This window comes from Tupaia chinensis, unplaced genomic scaffold, assembly GCF_000334495.1.
Source record: "Tupaia chinensis unplaced genomic scaffold, TupChi_1.0 Scaffold000360_1, whole genome shotgun sequence".
Taxonomy (NCBI): Eukaryota; Metazoa; Chordata; class Mammalia; order Scandentia; family Tupaiidae; genus Tupaia; species Tupaia belangeri.
Window position 1 is genome coordinate 3205850 of NW_006159856.1, and position 23363 is coordinate 3229212.

Below are 23363 nucleotides of genomic sequence, written 5' to 3' on the forward strand. Positions count from 1 at the left end.
TCACGCGGCTTAAATACGGCAATGTATTTTTAAAGACCTCTAAGTAATATTTCAAAGATTTCGACACACACTGTCCTGTCCTGGCACACGGGACTGTCAGACCAGGTTTGCTGGAAAGAAGCCCCTGTCGACCAGAGATGGGACCCAGCTCATGTCAACTCACGGCTCTGAGACACGAACACGCCAGCCCTCCCTCGGGCACGGCAGCAGCTCCGCAGTCATTGAAGCTACTCTTCTGGCCCTGCCACCTTCCCCGAGGGTCTGTCATGTAAGTGGCACTGCCAAAGCCCTCGGACCTGGCTACGGGAGAGTCCCCAGGCCCTCCGCTCCGCCCTTCTCCGCAGGACTGGGCTCCCTGGAGGCCGTCAGAGTTCATTGTGCCGAGCTCTCGAGATTCTGCTGGAAAGATCCTGCAAATGCTTCTTTACCTGCAGACGGAAACATTTATCAGCTGAGGACAACAGGGCACAAATCCAGCTTTATGAGATCACTGCTCGAGACTAGAGACACAATCTCAAAATAAAATTTATGAGCTCTCTGCTTATCTTACTTCACAATTATGCACCCATCCAGAACCTGTCATCAATAAATGATAAAAGCAGCTCAATATTAACTGGAAAATGGCCACCAAAGAATATTAAAAACAAACAGCTAGGAGTAGGCCATACTGAAAAGGAGAATAAATGCTTTCTACTATCTACCCCATCATTTTCAAACGCGGGGAATGGAAACTGTGACTCAGGCTGAGTCTGGGGTGGGCGGAGGGAGGTGACCTCAGCACCACTGGGCACCGTGGGGCCTTCTCCACACCACCCCGGCAGAGGGTCGGGCCAGCCCTCTCCAGCTCTTTCCCAGATTCTGTCTCCCTGTTACTTCGCTGCTCAAGTCTCTCCTCACTGCCCACTGTGGTCCCTGCTAACCTCTACCCCACAGTGCCTCTACACTGTGCAGATTTTTTTAATTAAAGTTATTTCATTTTATTCATAATAATTATTATTTTTAATTTAACTGGAAACAGATAGAGAAAGCAAGCCGCCAGGTCTGGGACTTGAACCATGGTTGGCCATGTGGGAGTCCAGCGCCTTAACCACCACATCACCTGCAGGCCCCACTACACAGATTCCTTAACCAACACTGTACCTTCTTTCCATGGTCAGGTGAAGCTAGGCCCACACGCATAGTCCCTTTGTCAGAGCTAAGTTCTTCTCTGTAAACTCTCACCAATGACACTAAGTTCAGAATGAGCTTTCAGTGCCAGATGGCACCTGAACCACCAGGTGGCTAGCGTATGCCACTGCGCCCAGCTGGACACAGGCACAGAACCAAGGTGCCCTGTCCTCCTGGTCCTTCTGCCTTGCTTTACTTAATTCAAATGGGTAATGCCAGAGTTCAAAATTCAAGCGGCACAGAAGAGGCTCCCTCCCACCCTGCTCCCTCGAGAAGCACACAGTACTGCCAGATTCCAGAGCTGCCTATGCATCTGTGGCCACGTTGGGTCAGCGGCCTCTGAGCATGCCCAGACCCTCTGCTCCTCCTCCTACATCATCTAGCCCTGAGGCTGCTCCACAGGAAGGGCTGGAAGGCACTCTGATGACAAAGCAGCCACTCGGTGCCCACCGCGCCCTCATCTTGGACACAGGGGCTAGAAAACCTGCCAGCACACCTCTGAGGTCAGGAGGGACCCCACACCCATGGTGCAGCTGCAGGCCACCTGAAGATCGACCTGCCAGGGACAGCTCCACGGTCTGGCAGGCGGGCCAGGCCTGACAGAAGCCCTGAGCTCTAGGACAAGGCACCCGCCATTCCTGGAGGTGCCCTTGCAGCTCCCCGGGTCTGGGACCACAGCGGACGGACAGGGCACAACGGGAAGCGGGAGTGGCCTGGGCGAGAACGTGGCCCACCTTGTAGCCCAGCTCCTTGGTCTTCTCCTCCAGCAGGGCGTACTTCTCCTTGTTGCGGCTGATGTGCTCGCGGTCGCCGAGGCTCTCCACGTGCTTCAGCTTCTGGTGAGAGATCTCCAGCTGCTTCTGGTAGTGATTGTGCTTCTCAATTTTGGCTTCGAAGTGCTTAAGCTCCTCCTGGAATAATGCTTAAAAAACTTAATTTTCTGCCAGTGTGCTTTCCTTTTCTTTTTTTAATTACCTCCACGAGAAGGAGAAAGAGAAAGAGAAGCGGGAGACCCCAACGTGATCCTGACGCTGTGACGCACCCGCAGCCTCAGCAGCCCTGGGTCACGAGGACGCATGACCCACCACGCTCGGGAGGTCCTGGGATGAAGCCAGGACTGTGTCCGCGTGTCACGGCGACACTGCTGCCTGGCTTCTCCCCCAACAGGCTCTTAAAGACGTTCCAGGACCCCCGAAGGGAGGGGCCACAGACAGCAGGACAAAGGCCAGCTCTGGGGACCGCGAGTGGGGTCCTGGGTCCTGGGTCCTGTGCAGCAGCACATTTCAGAACGAGTGGCAAGAACCGACTTGCTCATGGTCTCCGGATGAAAGGGACGTCCGGGGCCGGCCGCTAGCTTAGTGGTTAAGGCGGCTGGATCCCGCATGGTCAACTGGGATTTGAATCCTGGCCCCAGTGGCTTGAGAAACATGCTGGTCACACGCGCATGCATGCCCAGAGTCCAACAGGATGTGAACGTGAAGATGGGGTCGCACAGGACATGTCCCTGGGGCGTTTTCTCCCTCTCCCCCTCCGGTGAGCCCTGTGCCCTCTGGCAATTTACAACAAAGCAAAGAGAAAAGGTCACCTGCCAGACTGGGGCCTGGGTGGAGGTCAGGCTCGCCGTGACCCCGACCCTGATGTGTGCCTGAGACGCCCCCCTCGTTGGCACCCAGCCCTCCCAAGCTGCTGGGTATCTAGTTCGAGCCCAGCCTGTCCCCCTTCTAGGGCAACACCCAGGGCTTGCGCTTCCATCATGGCTGCCTCTGCAGCTGCTCTGTCCCCTGCTCCATCCTCCCAGCCCCTGGAACGCATCTGGGACAGCAACCCTCGCTAGCACTGTCCCGACTCCTGGAGGTCGCCCTGCCCAATTCTGACCCCACGTTCACCTCTCTGCAAACCCACGGTCCCCCCATTTCACTCTATCTGGGGACCTGCTCTCAGGTGAGGTGCCCCAGCGCCAGGCGGAAGCCCTGACCCACAGCCACAAAAACTCCCAGCAATTCGAGGGCAGGACCATGCCCACCTAGCTCATAACAGACGTCCAGCGGCAGGGACCTTTGCTGAACTCACAGAGGATGAGCCCTGGTATCACCTCTTGGTTCCCGTTTGAGCCAACAACAGCTCCTCATAGGCCTCCCTGCATCCCACCTGGTCCTCACACCCTGGGCGCCAACACCGAGAGAACTCAGCGCGTCTCTGGGCTGACACCCCGTAGGCCTCTAGCACCTATCAGCTTGAGCTCCAGACTGTTCCACCTGCAGCAGGCATCTCTCCTTCTGGGCTCCTGTCGTAGGAAGTGGCAACACCTTGAAATGACCCCAGTCCTCCTCGCCAGCCCCCACACCCACTGGCCTGTGTCCTCCCCCTCAGTGAGCCTTTGTGGGGGCCACACGGCAGCTCTGTCAGAGCAGGACTGCAGCAAGGACAGAGCACACTGGTTTGCCACAGTCCCCACACCCAGATGACTGGGGCCACCTCCCTGCTCACAGCCCCTCCTCACACCCAGCACATCATGGCTGTGTGCTGAGCTGCGCCCCGCCTGGGAGACATGGGCACACGAGGTCCCTCCGGGCCGCGAGCCAGGCACCGGGCAAGGCAGAGTGTAAAACGGTCGAGAAAAGATATGAACCCGTTTACACTAAGACGAAGGAAGAAACAGGAGAACCTTATGGTCTGTGTCTTCCTCACCCGAAACAACTCCAGCTCCTTCTTGGTGAGGTTGGCTGCCTGGGCCAGGTCCCACAGGTCAATCACTCGGGGCTCCTCGAACTCTGTGGAGCAGAAGCAGTCTCAGGGGCCCTCGCAGCAACACCCGCCCCGATGCCGAGGGGTCCACCAGGCTGGCCCGGTCCCGCATGAACAGGAGTGAGTGCCTGTGTGTGTCACTGTGTGAGCGACTGCATGTGAGCACGGGTGTGACTCTAAGTACATGTGAAATGTCAGCGTGGGAGCGGTGGCGTGTGGCTGCATGTCAGTGTGAGTGAGTGTGTGAGCACAAGTGTGCACGGAGGAGTACATGAGGCTGAGTGACTGTGAGTGTGCGTGCGTGCAGGGCATCCAGCCTAGAGTTCACAAGACCCCGTTGGCACGTGGTCTCAGCAGAGCATGCGCTGCCCTGTGGTGACCATGGCCATGCCCCGTGGTGACCAGGAGCTGGTCCTGGCTGCCCTGCAGCAGGCGGGCTGGGGCGAGCTGGGGTGGGCTGGGGTGAGGGCGCAGTAGCTGTGAGAGCTCATGCAGGTGCTCCGTCAGGGACTTTGGTTCACCCACAGAGCCAGAGTGAGGCTCAGGATCCGATCTCTAGCTCCTGGCGAAGCGCAGGGACTGGTAGTCCCTTGACTTCTGTGGGTGCTCACCGGTGCGCCTCTCTCCAACCTGGGAGGAGGCCGGGAGCAAGCAGCCCACACAGCAAGCAGCCCACGGCTCCTGCTCCGTCGCAGCTCACCCCTTCCTGCCTAGGACCCTGGGGAAGGACCCTGGGTGCTGGAAGGACTAATAGATACTAGAGGAGAAACCAAAGAGCCAGCTGGACGCGGCTGCCTTGAAGGACGTGGTCCACGGGAGGGAGAGTGGGGGTGGGGCAGCAGGCAGAGCTGCCATTTGGTGCACTGGCCATGGGAAGGCTCGCTTGGGGCCCATCAGCACAGAGACTTGGCAAACCCTCAGAGTGGGCCTACGAGGTCCTACGGTCACCATCATAGCCAGAAGCCCTACAGGTGCCACCAATGCTGTGTCCACAGTCAGCTAGCCACATTTCGAGGTGGTACAGCCAACCACCACCACGGCAGGCTGACTGAGCCCCGCGACGAGGGGCACACAGGTGGCAGAGCCAGGCTGAGGGGAGCCAGGCATCCACTCCAGCTGGTCACCTTTCACAAGGCCTGCAGGCACTGTCCCTCCTGGGGAGGAGGAGATGGCCCGTGGGCAGAAGCCCGCCTGAGCAGCCAACACTGCAAGAGCAGGGATGCTGTCTCCTATCGGCTGCTGCATTCCACACCTAAAATAGGACCCAGCAGAGCAAGCAGAGGAGGAGCAAGAGTGAGATCAGACGTTGGGTGAGGGACAGTGGGCAGCGTGGTGGTTAAGGCGCTGGACTCCCACGGGGCCAACCACAGTTCAAGTTCTGGACCCGGTGATTTGAAAATCACTGTGGGCGCATGAATGTGGGTGCCTAGAATCCTGGGAGGAGGATAGACTATGGCACGGCCAGACACCCCTGGGGGGGTGACTTCTCACTTTCCTTCTCTTTGTCTCTCTCTGGTGAGCGCATGTGCACTATGGCAACAAAACAAAACAAAAAACAAAAACTAGGTGAGGTGATGGCCTGACCGACTCCCACTTCATGACGCACCGTGTTAGTGAGAAAGACACTTCGGTCTCAGCCTGTAAATGGTGCACGCACTACTGCAGCCTGAGCGGGCCCTCCTAACCGCCAAGAGAAGACTAGAAGTGAAAGGGACAGTGTGGGACTAAGGGCGAACCTGTGCCCGGCCGTCAAAAATAAGAGGGCAGCGGGCCAGTAGGTGGCGTAGTGGTTAAGATGTTGGACTCCCGCATGGTTGGCTGCAGTGCAAGGAAGGAGCCCGGTGGCTTGAAACTCACGCCAAGCACATGTGCATGAGCGCCCGAAATCCAGAGAGGAGAATGGAGAAGGGACTGCAGCATGGCCGTCCTCTCTGGGGGGTGAATGTGCACTTTCTGTGTCTCTGTGCCCTATAATAAAAATCTCTCAAATACATAAACAAGGGCAAGAGAACAGCTATGCACACATGTGCTTGCCAAGTCCGGAGACAGACTGAGAGCTGCCTGCCCTCTGGGGCCATTGCGGGCCTCACCCCAAGCCAATTTTGGGGAACAGGGCTGAAGAGGACAGATGAACAGATGTTTAGGAAGCAGCTCCTAGGAGCCTGCCTGGGTCAGTCCTCCTCTAACCAGACGAGAAGAGAGCACAGCAGGTTCCCGCCCCCATGGGTCCACGCGTCTGACTCCACGCTCTCGCCAGCCAGTCCTGCCCTCGGGAGCCCCCAGTCTAGCGCAGAGGTGGGCAGCAGACGCCGGGGCGTGGACACTGGAAGGTGGGTTGGCGTGACGCTCACCGGCCTCTGAGCTGTAGCCCTGGTGGCTGACTTTCCGCAGACGGTCCAGGCCCTGGTTGATGCTTCTCAGTTTGTCCTTCAGCTCGGCGTGTCGGCTGAGCAGCACCTCGCCCTTGATGTGGCTCAGGTCCGAGGGGCTGATGACGTTCTCGTGGATTTCTATGGGAACAGAAGCAGATGCCTGATGAGGACTGTCCCCAAGGGTCTGCTGCTGGGGACCCACCCGAAGCCAAGCAGCCCTGAGGCTCTGCCCCCACGCTCCGCCTACAGTCCACTTGCTGGACCATTCAAAGCGTCTCTCCTGCTTGTGGCTGCAAATACTCTCCCCTGCAGTTGGCCTCTGCAGCTCTGGGCAGTGGCAACCATGGTCATCATTTCCTGTCCCACCTGAGACGGGAGGACACACGCCCTCCGAGGGTGCCGTGTGGAGATGAGGCCTGTGCACCTAGAACCCTGGAGGCCGATTCCAGGCCGTCCCTGGAGACGCTGTCCCCACCTCCTTCTGTCTCCAGTTCCCTTTGACTCTCTCGGGTGGGAGCAGTCACATATGTGAGGAGGGTCCTGAGTTTAAAATGACGGGAAGACTGTGCTAGTCCAAAGGTAGCAGCTGCCCACCTGCTGGGAAGAGGGGACCAGTGATAGTGACAGAGACCACCTTGACACTTAAAGAGACATCTGACTACCAAATGCATGTGTGCAATTATTAAAAATGTCCCTTACTGGGACCAGCAGATGGCATAATGGTTATGTTGCTGGACTCCCATGTAGTTGACAGTAGTTCGAGTCCCGGACCTGGCAGCTTAAAACTCATGCTGGGCACATGTGTGCACATGACGAAAAATTTTGAGAAAAAAATCAAGAACGGACTGTGGAGTGGTCGTCTCCCCTAGCGGGTGATTTCTTCCTTTCTGTCTCTCTGTCCAGCACACAGGCCCTATAGCAAAAATCTCTCTCTCAAAAAAAAAGTCCCTTACCCTTTCCTGAAGGGTGAAATTCCTATTCACAAGACAGGGAAGAAACCTAAGAAATGGACATTAGGCATCGTAGGGGACAGGAGAGCATGAGGGAGCGGGGGCTCCACCGCCTTCGACGTGGAGGCGGAAGGCACCTTCAGTCCTGCTCAGGGTGTCTAGTAGGACGTTATACTCGTGCACTTTGTCTTTGTGATGCAAAAACTCCCGCCAGAGCTTGTCCAATTCTTCACTGGAGAATTTCCCAGAGGTCTTTGCCTAAGAGAGAAACAAGCCCTTGAGTGAACATCTCCTGAGAGCCATGTCAGCCACCCCTGGGACGGCTCTGTGCTTCCCTGAGGATACGGATATCCCTAGAGACGGGCAGGACAAGCCCAGGGCTATCACCACACACATGCGCGCGCACACACACACACACACACACACACACACACACACACACGGCAGAGGGCACAGCTAAGCAGAGGCAAGTCTAGTACTAGATACAAAGTAAAAAGTTCAGGCCATGCTTCATGATGATCCTGTGCAACTTCTCGCCACCCTACCATGAAGCACATTTAGTATTTGAAGATCTAACAGCTATAAGCCCAACAGAACTCCTTTGTTGAGGAATACTCTACACAGAGTACTTAAAGATACTCCCAGGAAGGAGAAAATGAACACAGAAAAGCACTGTGACCGTTTCACTAAGAAACCACTGTCTCGGGACCAGCAGATGGCATAGCGGTTACGTTGCTGGAACCCCACATTAGCCGACTGCAGTTTGAGTCCCGGACCCGGTGGCTTCAAAATCATGCCGGGCACATGTGCCTGCGTGCCCAAGATCCTGAGAGGAGAGTAGAGGAGAAGGGACTGCAGTGTGGCCATCCTTCTGGGGGGTGACTTCTCACTTTCCCTCTCACTGTGTCTCTCTCTCTCTCCGGTGAGTGCACGCGTCCTAAAGCAAAAACCTCTCAAAATAAATAATAAAAGAAACCACTGTCTCCCTGAGACATGCCCCACACAGGCAGAGGCTGATGGCTCTGCAAAATGACAGCAGTCCCCAACACAGGGTACGTATCTGGGAATTTACGGGACCAACGAGGTACCTTGTGCCACAACTTCTCCAGCCTGGGATCGCCCAGCTCGTCTTCCTGGTCACCGTCACCGATCGCGTTGCTGTTCACCATCTGTGCCTCCTTCTTCCCGGCCAGGCCGTACTTGGCCAAGATGACTGGGAGCGAAAGGGTGGGGTTAGTAATATGGTTTCCTGTGGCCGAGGGACAGGGGTGGGTGAGACAGGCTTGCTTCTCATGTTCTGGAAGTTTCCTGTCACCTGATTTCCAGGTACCACCCAAGGTCTGGAGGGAACGAGAATAAGCACACGTGGGGCCCCGAGTCTCAGGTGTTTACAAGTGTGGCCTGCAGCTCGCAGGTCGGCCCAGACAAACCTGCCGGTGAGTCCCGCCTCTGCCTGCGTCTCTCTGAAGCCTGAGCATGCAGCTGCGGTAAAGCATCGGTCATCTGGTCTCTGTACAGACCAGTCATACAGACTGTTAGACACTGAGCAGAGGCTAGCAGGGGGCGTGGTGGTTAAGGTCCTGAAATCCCATATGGTCAACCACTGGTTTGAGTCCTGGACCTGGAGGCTTGCTTTCTCACTTACTTTTTCTTTCTCTTCCTTTCTCTCTCTCTCTCTGATGAATTAAAAATAGTTACAATGAAAAACAAACAATTCTTAAAAAAAAAAAAAAAAAAGTGAATACTATTTGGTCATAAGAATGGATAAAAAATTTTATAAAATATTGGGCAGGTCCCAGGGAGTTCAGGGCAGTACCAGTCCACTGCTGGACACAGGGTCATGGTGGGAAGCTTTGTGAAAATCCAAGTCTATCTGGAAGGGAAACATTTTCTAAAGGAGAAATATCAGTGTCAGTAGTTTCTAATAAAAAGTTGCCAGTGGGAGCCAGGATGGAAACTAGTAACTAGTGTGCTGCAGCCCAGCCCACATGGGTGTGTGTGTGTGTTTGTGTGTGTATGTGTGTGTGTGTGTTGGGGGGGATTCTGGATTTCACATCTCCGTAATTCCTCAAGAGACAGGAATCTACCATGTAACAGCCCTTTTCCTACAGAGGCTGAGCCCCTGCATCACCAGCCAAAACGGGAGGTGGTGCTGATGGGCGACTCAGCTGTCGAGAGGCATGACATTCGGGAACACCGCCGACAGGGTCTGGGGTCTGTCTCACCGTGTCCAAGGACATGGCTCCCCAGGAGGGGCTCTGCAGGACAAGCCCCCTGCTGGGTCTCCCTGGGAGGTCCCCGCTCCTGCCAGCATCTCTATGCCACATCCACCTGTCCAACCAAGCCTCCCCTCTCAGGAGGAAGCGGCCCCATCTCCTGCAGAACCCGGCTTCTCTGTCCCGTCCAGGGCCTCCTGGGGCCCTCCCTGGCTCCCAACCCCATCCTCCCTCGAGGCGAGTAGGGAGTTTCCACTGCACTGCATCTCTCTCATCCTTCAGGACCTGGGCCATACCTGCTGCCCACTCTCAAGTCTTTGGAAGCCTCACTCCCCTTTCCTAAGTCTGCACCTTCAGGGCCTTGGAACAGTTTCTCCTTCTACCCAGAAGCTCGGACCACTGGGGATCTCTAGGATGAGCTGAGAAGCGAGGGTCCTGGTGTTCTAGTCGTGGGTGTGCATGGTTTCCCTAGATGCTCACGACCAGTCTGTGGACTTCTCAGTAAACCAGAGAAAGCACCTTTACCGACAGCCATGGTGCTGGGCGTGGGCCGCACGGGCGCACACATGCACGACTCATCTGGACCTCCCCGTGTCCACTAAACAAAGAAACGAACACACAGAGACCGCCTGGATGCTGCCTAGTCTCAAGAGGGCACTTGGAAAGCCTTCCTGACTGGCTCCCCGGAGTCCTGTCCAGCAGCTGGGACTGTGGAAGGTTTTGGATTCTGGGGGCGCTGGCTCTGCATGACACTAAATCTGGAAAAGGGCTTCGAGAACGTCAGGCCTCACTTCTGTGTACAGATAAGGGGGCCTTATAGCTCCCTCAGGGCACAGACAGCACCATCCACACGAGGGCGCCCTGCTGGGGAACATCTCAGAGCAGCAGGGACAGGAGCGCCTCGGAACTGAACCTGATTACGTGAGATAAAGGTGATAAGGCTTGGTCCCTAAGAGGAGGTGGCCTGGCATGGGTGACCAGAAGTCCTGGCAGGCCGAGGGCATGCCAGGGCTATGGTGAGCCCCCAGGGTTATGATCAATCATACCCTTTTCCTAGCCTCAGGATGGGGGTCTGGACACTGCAGCCTTGAGAATGGCCCAGGGGACGGAGAGCACGTGGGGGCCCGGGGCCCAGGGCCCATAGAGGGCTGTGGCCTGTGTGCACAGGGGCAGCAGCAGCTCAGTGGGCCCTACATCCCAGGAGCAAACCTCTTTCTCGGAAGGGCCTGCTTCTGGGACACCGGCTCTTAAGAGTATCACTAAGTCACTTGGTGCCAAGAAAGCAGAGGACAGAGGTGACCCCACTTAGGCTGGGGGCCTGGGCTCCCCAGTCCGGAAGCTACCCCAGCAGACACGAGCACAGCAGTGGGAAGACAGTCACTGGCTCACCCCTCTGCCCTCCACGCCCGCTCTGGGCCCCGCTCCCCTCCACCTGGGGGTGGTTTCTCTGGGAAGGATGATGGACTTGGCTGCTCAGACCCCTCCACACTGCCCAGGGTAAGTCCAGGGTGGGCTCTGCCCTGGCCCTTAGGAGTGGCTCCCAGAAATGCTGGCTGAGGAGCCATCACTGCAAACCATTTGACAGTCCCTGTCACTGTGTCTGGTTCTTTCTCCTTAATGGAGGTTTTTGCTAGAGCACATGTGCGCTCGCAGGGGAGACAGACACAGAGGGACAGAAAGTGAGGATAGCCATGTTGCAATCCCTTTTCTATTTTCTTCCTAGGATTTTGGGCATGCATGTACACATGCCCAACGTGAGTTTCACGCCTCTAGGTCCAGGACTTGAACTGCAGTTGGCCATGTGGGAGTCCAATGCCTTAATCACGCTGATGCTACCTGCTGGCTCCACACCTTGGCTTTTTAATGTTCCTTCCGCGTTTTGAAACATGGCCACATAAATTCGGAGAACAAAGTCAGAGCGTGCCTCTACCCCAGATGCTGCTGCGCTCCATGTCTGGTGGCATCTAAGCACCTGGAGAAGCTGGGCTGCTGGCAATGGGGCCCGTGCTGTGCGCCTGCAGGCAGATTACTGCCCTTGAGCCTGCCGGGTGGGTGGCAGTCAGTGCCTCGGCGTTTTGAGGAGTGAAGCTACAGCACGAGGCCTAAGGGAGGGACTCTAAGGCAGCTCCCGTTACTGTGGACAACCTGTATGACTGTCGCGTGCCTGAGGAAGCCAGTGTATGAAATGACGCGTCACCCCACAGACTTGAGGATGCTTGTGACAGCAACAGGGACCACTGTAACAGCAACCCCCCCCCCAAAAAAAAAAACCCCTCCAGCGGCCTCCTGCAGGGACTGTTCCACTTGGCTCAAGACCATCCTATGAGACAGGAAGAGGTGCCTCCAGAGTGCCAGGTCACACATCGGTGGCAGTCGCGTCAGGGACCTGACTGCTGCTCACTCGGAACCAGCCCTCTACCCACAAGTGCCCTGGCAGTGGGGAGGGTGGCAAGGAAGGTGGACCCCGAAGAACAGTCACAGCTGCAGCTTTAAACGCTCGTGTCTTCTGAATCCCGGCACCCAGACAGGCAGCTGCTCTGCCTTCACAGCCACATCACACATCTCGGGCCGCTGAGACTGTTACAGCACTTCCCAACACCCGAAATCTGCCCCACCACCATACTTCTTCTTCTTTTAAATTAGGGTTGTTTAATAAAGCATGAGACAGTGAGCTTATTAAAAAAGTCACGAAGTACAAATCAGGCAGGTACAGTGATTTCCTGAGGATTTCTTTCCTAATCGTATCAAACTTTTCCTTGTTGCAACGTGAACTACTAGAAAATGTACAGAGGCAGTCCTCTGTGGGCATTTATTAAACCGTACAACATTTTAAATTGCCAGGCCACGAGATTCAACCTGGTGAGACTTACTTACGTAAAAGGGGAAATCTACTTCGAATACAGATCATAGATCACAGATCACCTGTATTTGTTAGATTTGGGGAAGAAAATCAGCTTTTTGGTTAACAATGAGGTGAAGCAGGGCACCTGCTTATCTGATAACTTCTAAATGTTGGGGACAAACCACTTCCTATTCTGGGTGACCGAGCACCCCACCACCCCCAGTCCAGCAGCAACTCCGGGCCTTTGGCTGCTTGTGCTATGCATGCACCCAGAGCACCCGCCCTCCCTCCAGTCTGTGAACAGCACTCATTGACACCGCAGAGGCACTGAGACCCCGGGGTGTCTGTTCTCACATGTGAGCATGACGCAGGCTGTGCCCAACAAACGGCCCCACCCTCGTCCTGGTCAAGAGCCAAGTCAGCACCCCGAGGCTTCCATAGTAAAGGGAAGAGGTACCGTTGAGATTGCGTATAAGTTTTGCTTCCTTTTCCCCATCTTCATCTAAGCCTTCGACCTTCAGTTTCTTCCAGTTGAGCTCATCCCTCTCTTGTATCTTCAGGTCAGCATGGAGCTCGGCCAGCTTCACAGGAGAAAGATGAAGCTGCCAGTGAGAACAGAGGACCACGTCACATCCAGCTGCAAAGGCCGAGGACACAGTCCGAGAAGCTGGCCTGGGGTGGTGGTGGCTGGGAGGCCCCAAGAGGCAGAGCTGGTCACCGACAATAGGACTCCAAGCCCTACGCGTGCTCAGGGCCGAGCACTGCAACCCGTGCCAGCCGTCCCTGTGCAGAGCGTTGGCCGACACCAAGCCCCACGTGTGCTCAGGGCCGAGCACTGCAACCCGTGCCAGCCGTCCATGTGCAGAGTGCTGGCTGACACCAAGCCCCACGTGTGCTCACGGACAAGAACCACAACCCATGCCAGCCGTCCGTGTGCAGAGCGCTGGCCAACACCAAGCCCCACGCATGCTCATGGATGAGTACCGCAACCCGTGCCAGCTGTCCATGTGCAGAGCGCTGGCCGACACCAAGCCCCACGCGTGCTCATGGATGAGTACCGCAACCCGTGCCAGCCGTCCATGTGCAGAGCGCTGGCCGACACCAAGCCCCACACGTGCTCAGGGACGAGCACCGCAACCTGTGCCAGCCGTCCGTGTGCAGAGCGCTGGCCAGACCCTTCCAAAGCTGTGATCTAGCAACCCCAGGTCTGCACGGGAGCTCCGCAGCTATCAGCGACTGCCATTCATCCTGAGCACCTGGGGAATGGGGTGGGTAGGAGGAGGCAGGGGCTGAACGAGTGGCTGGTGAAGAAATCTGTTATGTTCTCCCTACACTATGCAACTACGCTAAGAAAATACAACTGCTAGAGAGGAAAGGTTGAATTTATGAGTAAAACCTTGAAAGTCCAAGCTGAACCCAAACCCAGGCATACCTATGGCCACCCCAGGACACTGGCCACTACCAAGGCAGAAACAGAGCCACGTAGGGCATGTCCCTCAGTGTGGACCAGACTGCCCGTGGTATCTTGAGCTTAACAAAAAAGAACAAACTAGTAAGTCTCTTTAAAAGAAAAAATAAATCACTGTAACTTCAGATTTGCACCATGAAATCAACTGATCAATCAATCCATCAGGATCCTATCTAGTAGCTATCAGTCAATCAATCATGATCTTTAACCAACCCCAGGATACTTTTCTCTTTTTTCGCAGTTTTGCTATAGAGCGTGTGCACTTGCTGGAAAGGAAAGGAGAGAACATTCCCCCCTCCTGCTCAGCCACAGAGGGGACAGAAAATGATCCCTCTTCTCCATTCTCCTCTCGGGATTTGGGGCACACACGCACACGCACACACACACATGCATGTGTGCATGTGCACACACACCTGGTGTGTTTTTCAAGCTGTCAGATCTGGGACTCAACCACACAGCCGGCCATGTGGGATCCAGATGCCTTAGCCACCATGCCACTAGGTGACCCACCCTGAGACATTTCTTAAAGGGACTCTGGATCCTTCTGGAGTAGGAAGGATCACCTGTTTCTCTGCTTGCGAGCAAACAGACGGCAGGTGTGAGCCCTAACTGCTGCGCCTGCCAGGCCATGGTGTCAGGGGAGAGGGGAGCCACTGCATTGGGGATCCCTCAGCAGGGCAGGTCACTGGGCGTGCTTCCTTATCTCAACCTGACCCCACCCAGCTCTGAGCCTGGGGGCCAGGGAACCAAGGCGGGGTAACCCCAGACATGCTACTCTGAAGTTTTTTGTTTTTACTTTCTGCTATAGGGTATAAGTGCTCACCAGAGAGACAGAGAGAGGGAAAGGGAGAGATCACCCCCTGGGGGGATGACCACACCACTCTCCCTTATCTATTCTCTCGGGGTCTGGGGCATGCATACCCATGCACCTGGCATATTTTTCAAGGTGCCAGGCTCAGGACTTGAACCACATAGTCGGGCATGTGGGATCCAGCAACTTAGTCATCACACCACCTGCCTGGCCCCACTACTTATATGTTTTTAAAAGATGGAGTTGAATAGTAGTTTCTAAAGCCATAGCAAAGTGTCCCATGCATAACAGATCAGAACGCCACAGAAGAGAGCAGAAGGACAAACAGGTTCTGGTTCTGACCCAGCCTCTAACAAGCCTGCACTGGGCAGCCGCATGCTCCAGTGAAGTGCAGGTCCCTCTGTATAAAGCAAGTGGCCAAGATCTGTGTGAACCAGCATCTGTCACAACAGCAGACTGGGATGCACCGAGACCGGGTCCTGTCGTCAGCGAAGTGGGAAAGGCTGCACACCACGCTCGCTGTGTAAACTGCATGTTTAGAGCCTCTGAGAAGTCCTGCAATGAAGGGACCTGTCAGCACTGCTGAAGTCCAGAGTCCCAAATCTACTCCCTTGGGACCTGCCTTCTTGGGAGTGGACTGCTGAGCTGTGCCTTCCCTGGGGCTGGTCCCCCCAGAGCCATTCTGTGGCTCCAGGAGGGAGCCAGCTCCTGCTCCTCTGAGCTCTCTCCAGAGGCACTGGCTGGAGCTGCCCCAGACACCTGTGTCATGTGTGACGGTGCTTGTTCAGGATGGCCGCTTCTTCCGCAGTGGTTTTAAACATTAACCTTTAATCTGGGTTCATTTACAAGAGAGGCGAACATTCTAAGTATGAGTTATATTTTAATAAAAAGTTTACATAAAGAGTGAGCATGGGGCCAGCAGATGGCACAATGGTGAAGTCACTGGACTCCTACATGGCTGACTATGGTTCGAGTCCCAGACCCAGTGGCTTGAAATTTAATTTATGCTGGGCGTGTGTGCATGTGTGCCCAAAATCCTGGGAGGAGGATGGAGAAGGGATTATGGTATGGCCATCCCCCAGGGGATGATTTCTCACTTCCCCTCTCACTATCTGTTTTTCTCTCTCTCTCTGGTGATTGCATGCACCCTAAGGCAAAAACCTCTACCAAAAAAAAAAAGTGAATAATTGCAGGGTTAGCAGGTGGTTTGGTGGTTGAGGTGCTTGATTCTCACATGGCTACGGTTTGGTGGCTTGCTTTCTCACTTTCTCTCTCTCTCTGGTGAGCATACGTGTCCTATAGCAAATTAAAAATAATAATAATAATAATAAATAAAATTAAATAAATAATTCTGAAAAAAGTGAATAATCGCTGGGGCTAGCAGGTGGTGTGGAGGTTAAGGCAGCTGGATCCCACATGGCCGACTGCATGATTTGAGTAAAGGACCTGGCAGCTAGAAAATCACACAGGGTGCGTGCGTGTGTGTGCGCCCCAAATCCTGAGAGAATGGAGGGGAAAGGAGAAAGGACTGCAGCGTGGCTGGACCCCGCTGGGGAGCCATTTCTCACTTTTCTTCTTTCTCTCTTTCTGGTGAGCATACCTGCCCTTTAATATGAGGAGGGGAGGAGGAGGGGGAGGAGAGGGCTTGGGGAGAGAGGGCTAGGGGGAGGGAGAGGAAGAGGAGGAGGAGGGAAGGGAGAGGAGGAGGAGAGGAAGGGGAGGGTGAGGGTGAGGGTGAATTTCAGGCCAGCAGATGGTATGGAAGTTAAGGAGGCTGGATCACACATGGCTGACTGCATGGTTTGAGTCCCAGACTCTGTGGCTTAAAAAACACGTTGGGGAAAAAAAACACGCTGGGGGGCCAGCAGTTGGTGTAATGGTATGTTGCTGGGCTCCCATGTAGTCAACCATGGTTCAAGTCTTGGACCTGGTGGCTTAAACTCACCCTGCACGCGTGTGCGTGCGTGCCCAAGATCCCAAGAGGAGAATGGAGAAAAAGGGATCACGGCGTGGCCATCCCCCTGGGAGGTGATTTCTCACTTTCTGTCTCTCTGTCTTTCTGGCGAGCACACGTGCCCTATAGCGAAAACCTCTCAAAAAGAAAAATGAAGAAAAACAACAACAAAAAGAAAATCACACTGGGTGCGTATACATGTGTGCCCAAAATCCCAAGAGGAGAATTAAAGAGAAGGGACTGCCCCTGAGGGGTGGTGATTTTTCACTCTCTGTCTCTGTCTCCAGCAAAGCCCATGAGCTCTATAGCAAAAAAACAAAAAAGTGAGTAATCACAGAAATATGAAGTTAAGACCCAGCCGCCCTCCCAGTGTACAGTCCACACTGCCTGGCAAACCTGCGGAGGGTGGGCGACTCAGACCTCTCACATCAGCACATGGTAGGGCAGCTGCGTTTCCTCCGAGACTCAGAGGAAGCCACTCTGTGGCCGCTCCATGCCCGCGCTGCCCTATTCAGGCTGAGCCCTGTCCCTCCACCTGTGCAGCTCCTTCCCCTGTGTCTCCGAAGCTCGCGGGCCTGTGCAAGGCCAGGGACTAGGAGATTCCCTTGACCACAGGCCCCAACCTCTCGGGGAGTTTGAGACCCAGCTAGGGTAAAATTCAGACCTCTGAGCTCGTGCCCCAGTGATAGAAGATGCCACGGTAGTCCCCAACTGAACGGCAGGTCTAGGGCAGGGAAGAGCCTCCGACTCTCCGAAGTTCCTCTGGACCTGCCCTATGGGGCGCAGGCCCTGGCCTGGGACTCTCCTGGTATGACTTCACATCCCCCACCTCTCCAGATCTCACTTCCATCTTCTCCAACCCTGGAGTCCCTGCCTCTGACACAACATGGGGGAGCCCGTGGCTACACAGGAAGGACCTAGCCACACCTGTCCAGCTCCTTCTCACCCTGAACTCTGCTGGTGTCGTGGGATGCCTCTTTTTTTTGATTACTTGCTTTTTAAATTTATTATTATTTTTTTTTTAATATGACCAGTGAGAGAGAGAAAATGAGAAAGCAAGCTGCAAGATCCGGGACTTGAACTGCAGTCAACCATGTGGGAGTCCAGTTCCTTCCCCTGTGTCTCCGAAGCTCGCGGGCCTGTGCAAGGCCAGGGACTAGGAGATTCCCTTGACCACAGGCCCCAACCTCTCGGGGAGTTTGAGACCCAGCTAGGGTAAAATTCAGACCTCTGAGCTCGTGCCCCAGTGATAGAAGATGCCACGGTAGTCCCCAACTGAACGGCAGGTCTAGGGCAGGGAAGAGCCTCCGACTCTCCGAAGTTCCTCTGGACCTGCCCTATGGGGCGCAGGCCCTGGCCTGGGACTCTCCTGGTATGACTTCACATCCCCCACCTCTCCAGATCTCACTTCCATCTTCTCCAACCCTGGAGTCCCTGCCTCTGACACAACATGGGGGAGCCCGTGGCTACACAGGAAGGACCTAGCCACACCTGTCCAGCTCCTTCTCACCCTGAACTCTGCTGGTGTCGTGGGATGCCTCTTTTTTTTGATTACTTGCTTTTTAAATTTATTATTATTTTTTTTTTAATATGACCAGTGAGAGAGAGAAAATGAGAAAGCAAGCTGCAAGATCCGGGACTTGAACTGCAGTCAACCATGTGGGAGTCCAGTTCCTTAACCACCATGCCACATGCTGGTCCCTATGTTGGAAGCCCAAGAAAGGGCTGGTCTTATGTGACCGGAGGGCTCCCCGGAGAGGAGGAAGCCACGTGCTGCTGAGCTCCCTGGAGGAGCAGCAATGTGGACCTCAGGGGTGGTGGGGTAGGGAGGCCAGGCCGAGGAGAGAGAGCAAGACTTTGGGGCTTTTCTGCCGGGCACGGAGCCACGTGCAGGGCAGCCCCAGCTCCCAGGCCTGTGATGGCTGCGACTTTAAGCTCACACTGAGCTGCTTTCTGTTTGTGATGCATAGCCCTGGAGAAACAGACAGGCTTGCTGTCACTTCTAATTCTGGAGAGCGCCGCTGCTTTGTTACCAAGCTCTTACCAAGCACAGTATCACCTGCGGCTGTGCTGCCCGGCAGGGAGGCTGCAGCGGTTCTTCTCCAAGAGAGGGCTGAGGGGCAGGGGATCTCCCTGGCTCTGCCGCTCCTGGGGCTGCAGGGTAGAGGATCCAAGGGACCTCAAAATCAGCTAGCTCCCCCATGGACGAGGTTCCAGTCTTCCAAGCAGGCTGAGCACAGGTACTATATCACCTATCACCAGGTCTTTACCGGCCCCCTTGACCATCTGAGGTATTTCTCCTCCTCTGTCCATCTCCCCTGGGCCCTGGGAGAATCAGGGAGTGCATGTGGGGGTGTCCATGAGCTGTAAAATCGGGAATGCAAGGGAGTGTTACTGTTCTGCCCTCTGACTCTCGGGGCCTGGGGCTCTGTGGGTTCACAGCCAGGCTGTAGTCAAGTCCCGATCTGCTACTTCCCCCTGAAATGCAGTGGCCCAGGAGCTCAGTGCTGAAGTGCCCACCCTGCAATGCCTAACACAGCAGCATCAGCTCCACTCAGAGAGGGGCAAGACCACAGGTCACGTGCAAATACTTGGCACCGTCTCTGGACTCTCTGTGTCTTTAAAGTTCAATGTTAGTCCACCAAGTTAGAAGGACAAGTTAATAGAAACCAGATCAAAAAAGAATCCATCAAATATTAAGCAGTGGAGTCAACCATCAATAATTCCGAGCCGTGCAATGCCCAGGGAAGAAGGCCGGCTGTCGCCTATGAGGAATGACACGGCCCGGCGCTCGAGCCCTGTTCCTGCACCCGCACACGCCTTGCTCCCAAAGGCGCCAAGGGTGAGCATTTGCTCTTTGCAGTTAAGCACCACCTGTCAGCCAAGAGTATTGTTCTGGAACTTTCTAACAATCCAGATGTTGCTTTCTCCTTACCCCCACCCTGACCCCTAGAATATCCAAGCCCAGGATACGAAGCTAAGTCACCGGTGTCCACTCAGTCCTGGGCTGAGGCCTTGCCCTCTGGCCACATGATGGTTTACAGAGCACAATCTAGGCAGGGTCGGCAGTACACCCGGCATTAACACCGCGCCAGGACGGGACAAGGCCCGCTAAGAGGCCGATGTGCCCATCCTCCAGGTGCTGACTGAGCACCCCTGTCAGAGGGCGAGGCACCTTCCCCTGATGTGCCGGCTGGGCCAGTCTCCCCGCGGCACCCGGGGCTGCAACTGCGACCTGTCTCCCTCTAAACTCCAAGGACATAAGCACAGCCCACCTGCCTCAGCGGCTGGGGGGCATGGGCTCGCCCGTGGTGGTAAGAAGGCGGTGACCCAGTGCCTTGGCCGGCCCTTCCTCACAGTCCTTGGAGAAGCATGATGCGGTGCCCGTGTCAGCAGAGAACAAGGAAGCGAAGCACAGCAGACAGCGAAGGGGCGTCCGAGACCCCACTGCTCTAGAGATGTGGATCTCCACTCCCCTGACCACACGCCTGACCTCTGACCATGAGATGTGCCCCCCATGTTCTCCTGTCACGTCAGAACTAAGAACCCCGACAAGAACTGAGCTCACAGAAACACATCCAGGACAAACGGAGCGTGAGGGAGTCCTTGAGCACTCGCGGCAGCACCATGCGGCCTGCTCGAGACCACCCGGCAGTATCACCCAACGGGGCAGCTCTAAAGAGGGCACAAAACCACCAGAAGGCCACCATACACGTGTGATGCCACCGCAGAAGCACCCCATGAGAAAACCGCATGGCTCCCCCAACCCCCCGAGCTCCAAGGGAAGCCCTCAGCTCCAGCGACTGCTCAAGAGTCTTGCAACACACCGATGTGTCACAGCACTTGCGAGGCCGGTGGGGTGACCCTGTGCACAGCTCACAGCTCAGCTGAGCACGTCTAAGAAACGGGAACTAAGAACTTCACCAGTCAAAATGGAAGATGCTTGGATCAAATGAGGCAAGGATTCCCTGGTCACAGGACAGGACAAGGGCTTCGGTGTCTTCTCAGAGGCCTTCCTCCCCATCGAAGTGGCATCTGAGTCTCAGGGCAAGTACCACAATCTACCCTACCCCCACCCCAAAAAGTGAGTTAGAAAGACAAGATGAGGCAAATAAACTCATCAGACTCTTTTTTTTTTTAAGAGTTTTTTTGGGGGGCTATAGGGCACATGCACTTGCTGGAAAGACAGAAAGAGAGAGACAGAAAGTGAGAAATCACCCCCCACCCCCATGGCCACGCCACAATCCCTTCTCTTCCGTTCTCCTCTCAGGAGCTTGGGCATGCACACACTCATACCCAGTGTGAGTTTAAGCTGCTGGGTCCGGGACTCGAACCACAGCCAGCTGTGTAGGAGTCCAGCAACTATGCCATCTGCTGGTCTCCCCCAGACTCTTCTTTTTTTACCCTATATACATGATACACTAATACTGATTACAACATAATTTTATATTTAGAAAACAAATCAATGTTTAGTGTTTTCATAAAGCAAATTATAGAATAGATACAATCTTCCAGGCTCATAGATGAAGGTTATAAAAGGCAGAGAATGCCGGCTACAAGGTGTGGCATGAATGCTTCTCTGTGAAAGCGGTACCACTTGACGCAGGTAAGGACCTGCCAGCACGGTTCTTTTCAATGAGACTACACCTCGGGAAGGGCCTCGCTGCAGCCTTTCACACCCGCCTAAGCAGAGTGCAGCTGGTAAGAAGGCAATGTATACCCACTGCTCGCTGCTTTAACTGATAGTTCTCTGCCTCTGCAGATTGACTGGGTCACCCACCTGTCTCCTACCTCTGCCTACCCTGGACCCCTGGCTCTCAGTAGCCAGAGCTGAAGCATGAAGGCCACGAGGGACGTTTAGGACAAGAATAACAGCGCAGACAGGGTGCGCCAGTGCACAGAGGGCAGGGGGCGGCTAGGCACTGCTCACCACCCTTGTGGCTTCCTCCACACAGAAGGAAAACCAGGATGAGTCGCGTGTGTGCGGCTGGTCTGCCCACCGGGGTGTGAGGCTCTTTGAGAGTCTGGAAGACACGAAATATCCTGAAACATAACCTCACACCGAGAGCTTCACATTCTGCCGGCATAAAGGACTTGAACACATGACTGTAGGATTCAGGCTGGAAAACTCAGCTAGCGTAAGGCCGCTGGCCGAGGGACAGGGCTGAGATGAGATTCCAGTGGGATCGATATTGACTGAACACACAGGGACTGTGCAGGTGCAGAGTGAGGGCACAGGAGCCACCAGGGGCCCAGGGGAGCCGTGCAGGCTGGTGGCCGCACAGGGCCAACCTTGGGGGTTGGGCAATGGGCAGGTGAGAATGACAAGGGCAGTCCAGCAGGGCAGGTGGAGGGCTTGGGGCCAGGACACAAAGCAATGGGGGCCATGTGGGTTTGTGAGCACGAGACAACCTACACAACCTCCGATCCAGTCAGACAGCTCTCTTCTGGTTCCCACGCCTCCTCCCATGGGGAACTACGCCCAGTCAATGGGTGCTTGGTGCACCTATCACAGCGCGGGGAGACAGGCTCAGCCTCTCTCCTGGACGCCGATTCCCACTGCTCACAGGCTTTCATCATATCCAAACTCAGCTATGCCCCCAGCCCCTGCAGAGCCCCTTCCTCCAGGAAGCCGTCCAGAGTGCTCTCTCACACCTCCACAGGTGGAACGTTATGGGAGGGGCTGGACTGCTAGGCCTCCCCAGCAGAACCCTCAAGGACACTGAGCAGAGAGCAAGGTGCGGTTCTGTTGAGCTGATGCACTGGGCATCGCACCCCAGCCCCTGACAGCCACTGCAGTCTTCTTCCAGCTCTCCCTCTCGCCGCCTCCTTCCCTAGCCAGTCTCCACCTCCTTTTTCTCTTCCCAATTGACTTCTTCTGTAAGTCGCTTACCCTCAACAGACTTGGAAATGCCTGACGGAGCATACAGAAAGGACCTCATCTGACCTTCTGTTTGAGACAGATACCGAGGCCAGAGGGGCACATTTCACTGAATGCAAACCTCTGCCTCACAAGTCAGGTTAATAAGGGGTGCCTCTGGCCCAGGGTCACATTCCAATTAGGAAGCTGTAGTCTCACCCAGTCAGCCTCCAGGTTCTGCGAGCTGGGGACGCCCTTATGCCTCAGGGCCTGCCTCATATCTTAACATCTAAGGAGAGGCAGATTAGATCACCCGCCAAATCTGACTTTTTGCATTCTAGAAATCGTGTGTTTTCTGTGTTCTAAACGGATCCCCTATCCAGTTTTTGCAGTCCCTGCGTATGTCTTTATGCCCAACGTTGCCTGTTTTTCTTGTTTGTCCAAGTAGGAAGATAAAAGGTAAGAAAAAAGGCGAAGTCCCGGAAGGCGGGAGACCTGCGATCTCGCCTCGTCCTGTCCCTAATTTTGGAAAGTGGCTCGGCAGAGCAGAGGCTAGATCTGGGTGCGCTTGACCTGCGGGGTCTCGGCCTCAGCCGCGTTCTCTCAGGCCGCAGCTCAGGGTTTCCGCGGTGGAAGCAAGTCATCGCCGCGTCTGGGCGTCGGGACGTCGGGGTCTCTCTCTTTCCTGCTGCAGGTGGGTGGGGTCGGCTGCTCCACCTGACACTCAGGGAGGCAGCGCAAGGACAGGCCTGTGGGCCGCAGGGGTGCGGGCGAAGGGTCCAGCTGGTACGTCGGGTCACTGCAGACGCCCGGGCCCCTCGTCCCCGTCGCTCTGACACCGCCCCGTCCCCACTCACCCGCTGGGCCTTCTCCCACAGCTGTTTGAGCTTCTCCATGCGGAACTCCTCCCCGGGTTCGCGCTTTGGGGGTGGCTCGGGCTGGTTCTTCTCCCGCGAGTACTTGCCGCCGTGGCTGGCC

At 55.4% G+C, this 23363-nt stretch overlaps 1 protein-coding gene across 1 annotated transcript; it reads right to left on the reverse strand.

The window, feature by feature from the left end:
• LRPAP1 (LDL receptor related protein associated protein 1) lies at positions 1-23363 on the reverse strand (the record flags this gene model as incomplete). The annotated part of the gene is given in 8 exon segments (XM_014589514.1): positions 1-428; positions 1902-2078; positions 3856-3938; positions 6264-6422; positions 7372-7492; positions 8323-8447; positions 12750-12894; positions 23243-23363. Coding segments are annotated over 8 exon segments (994 nt in total), but the record flags the coding sequence as incomplete, so codon positions are not given.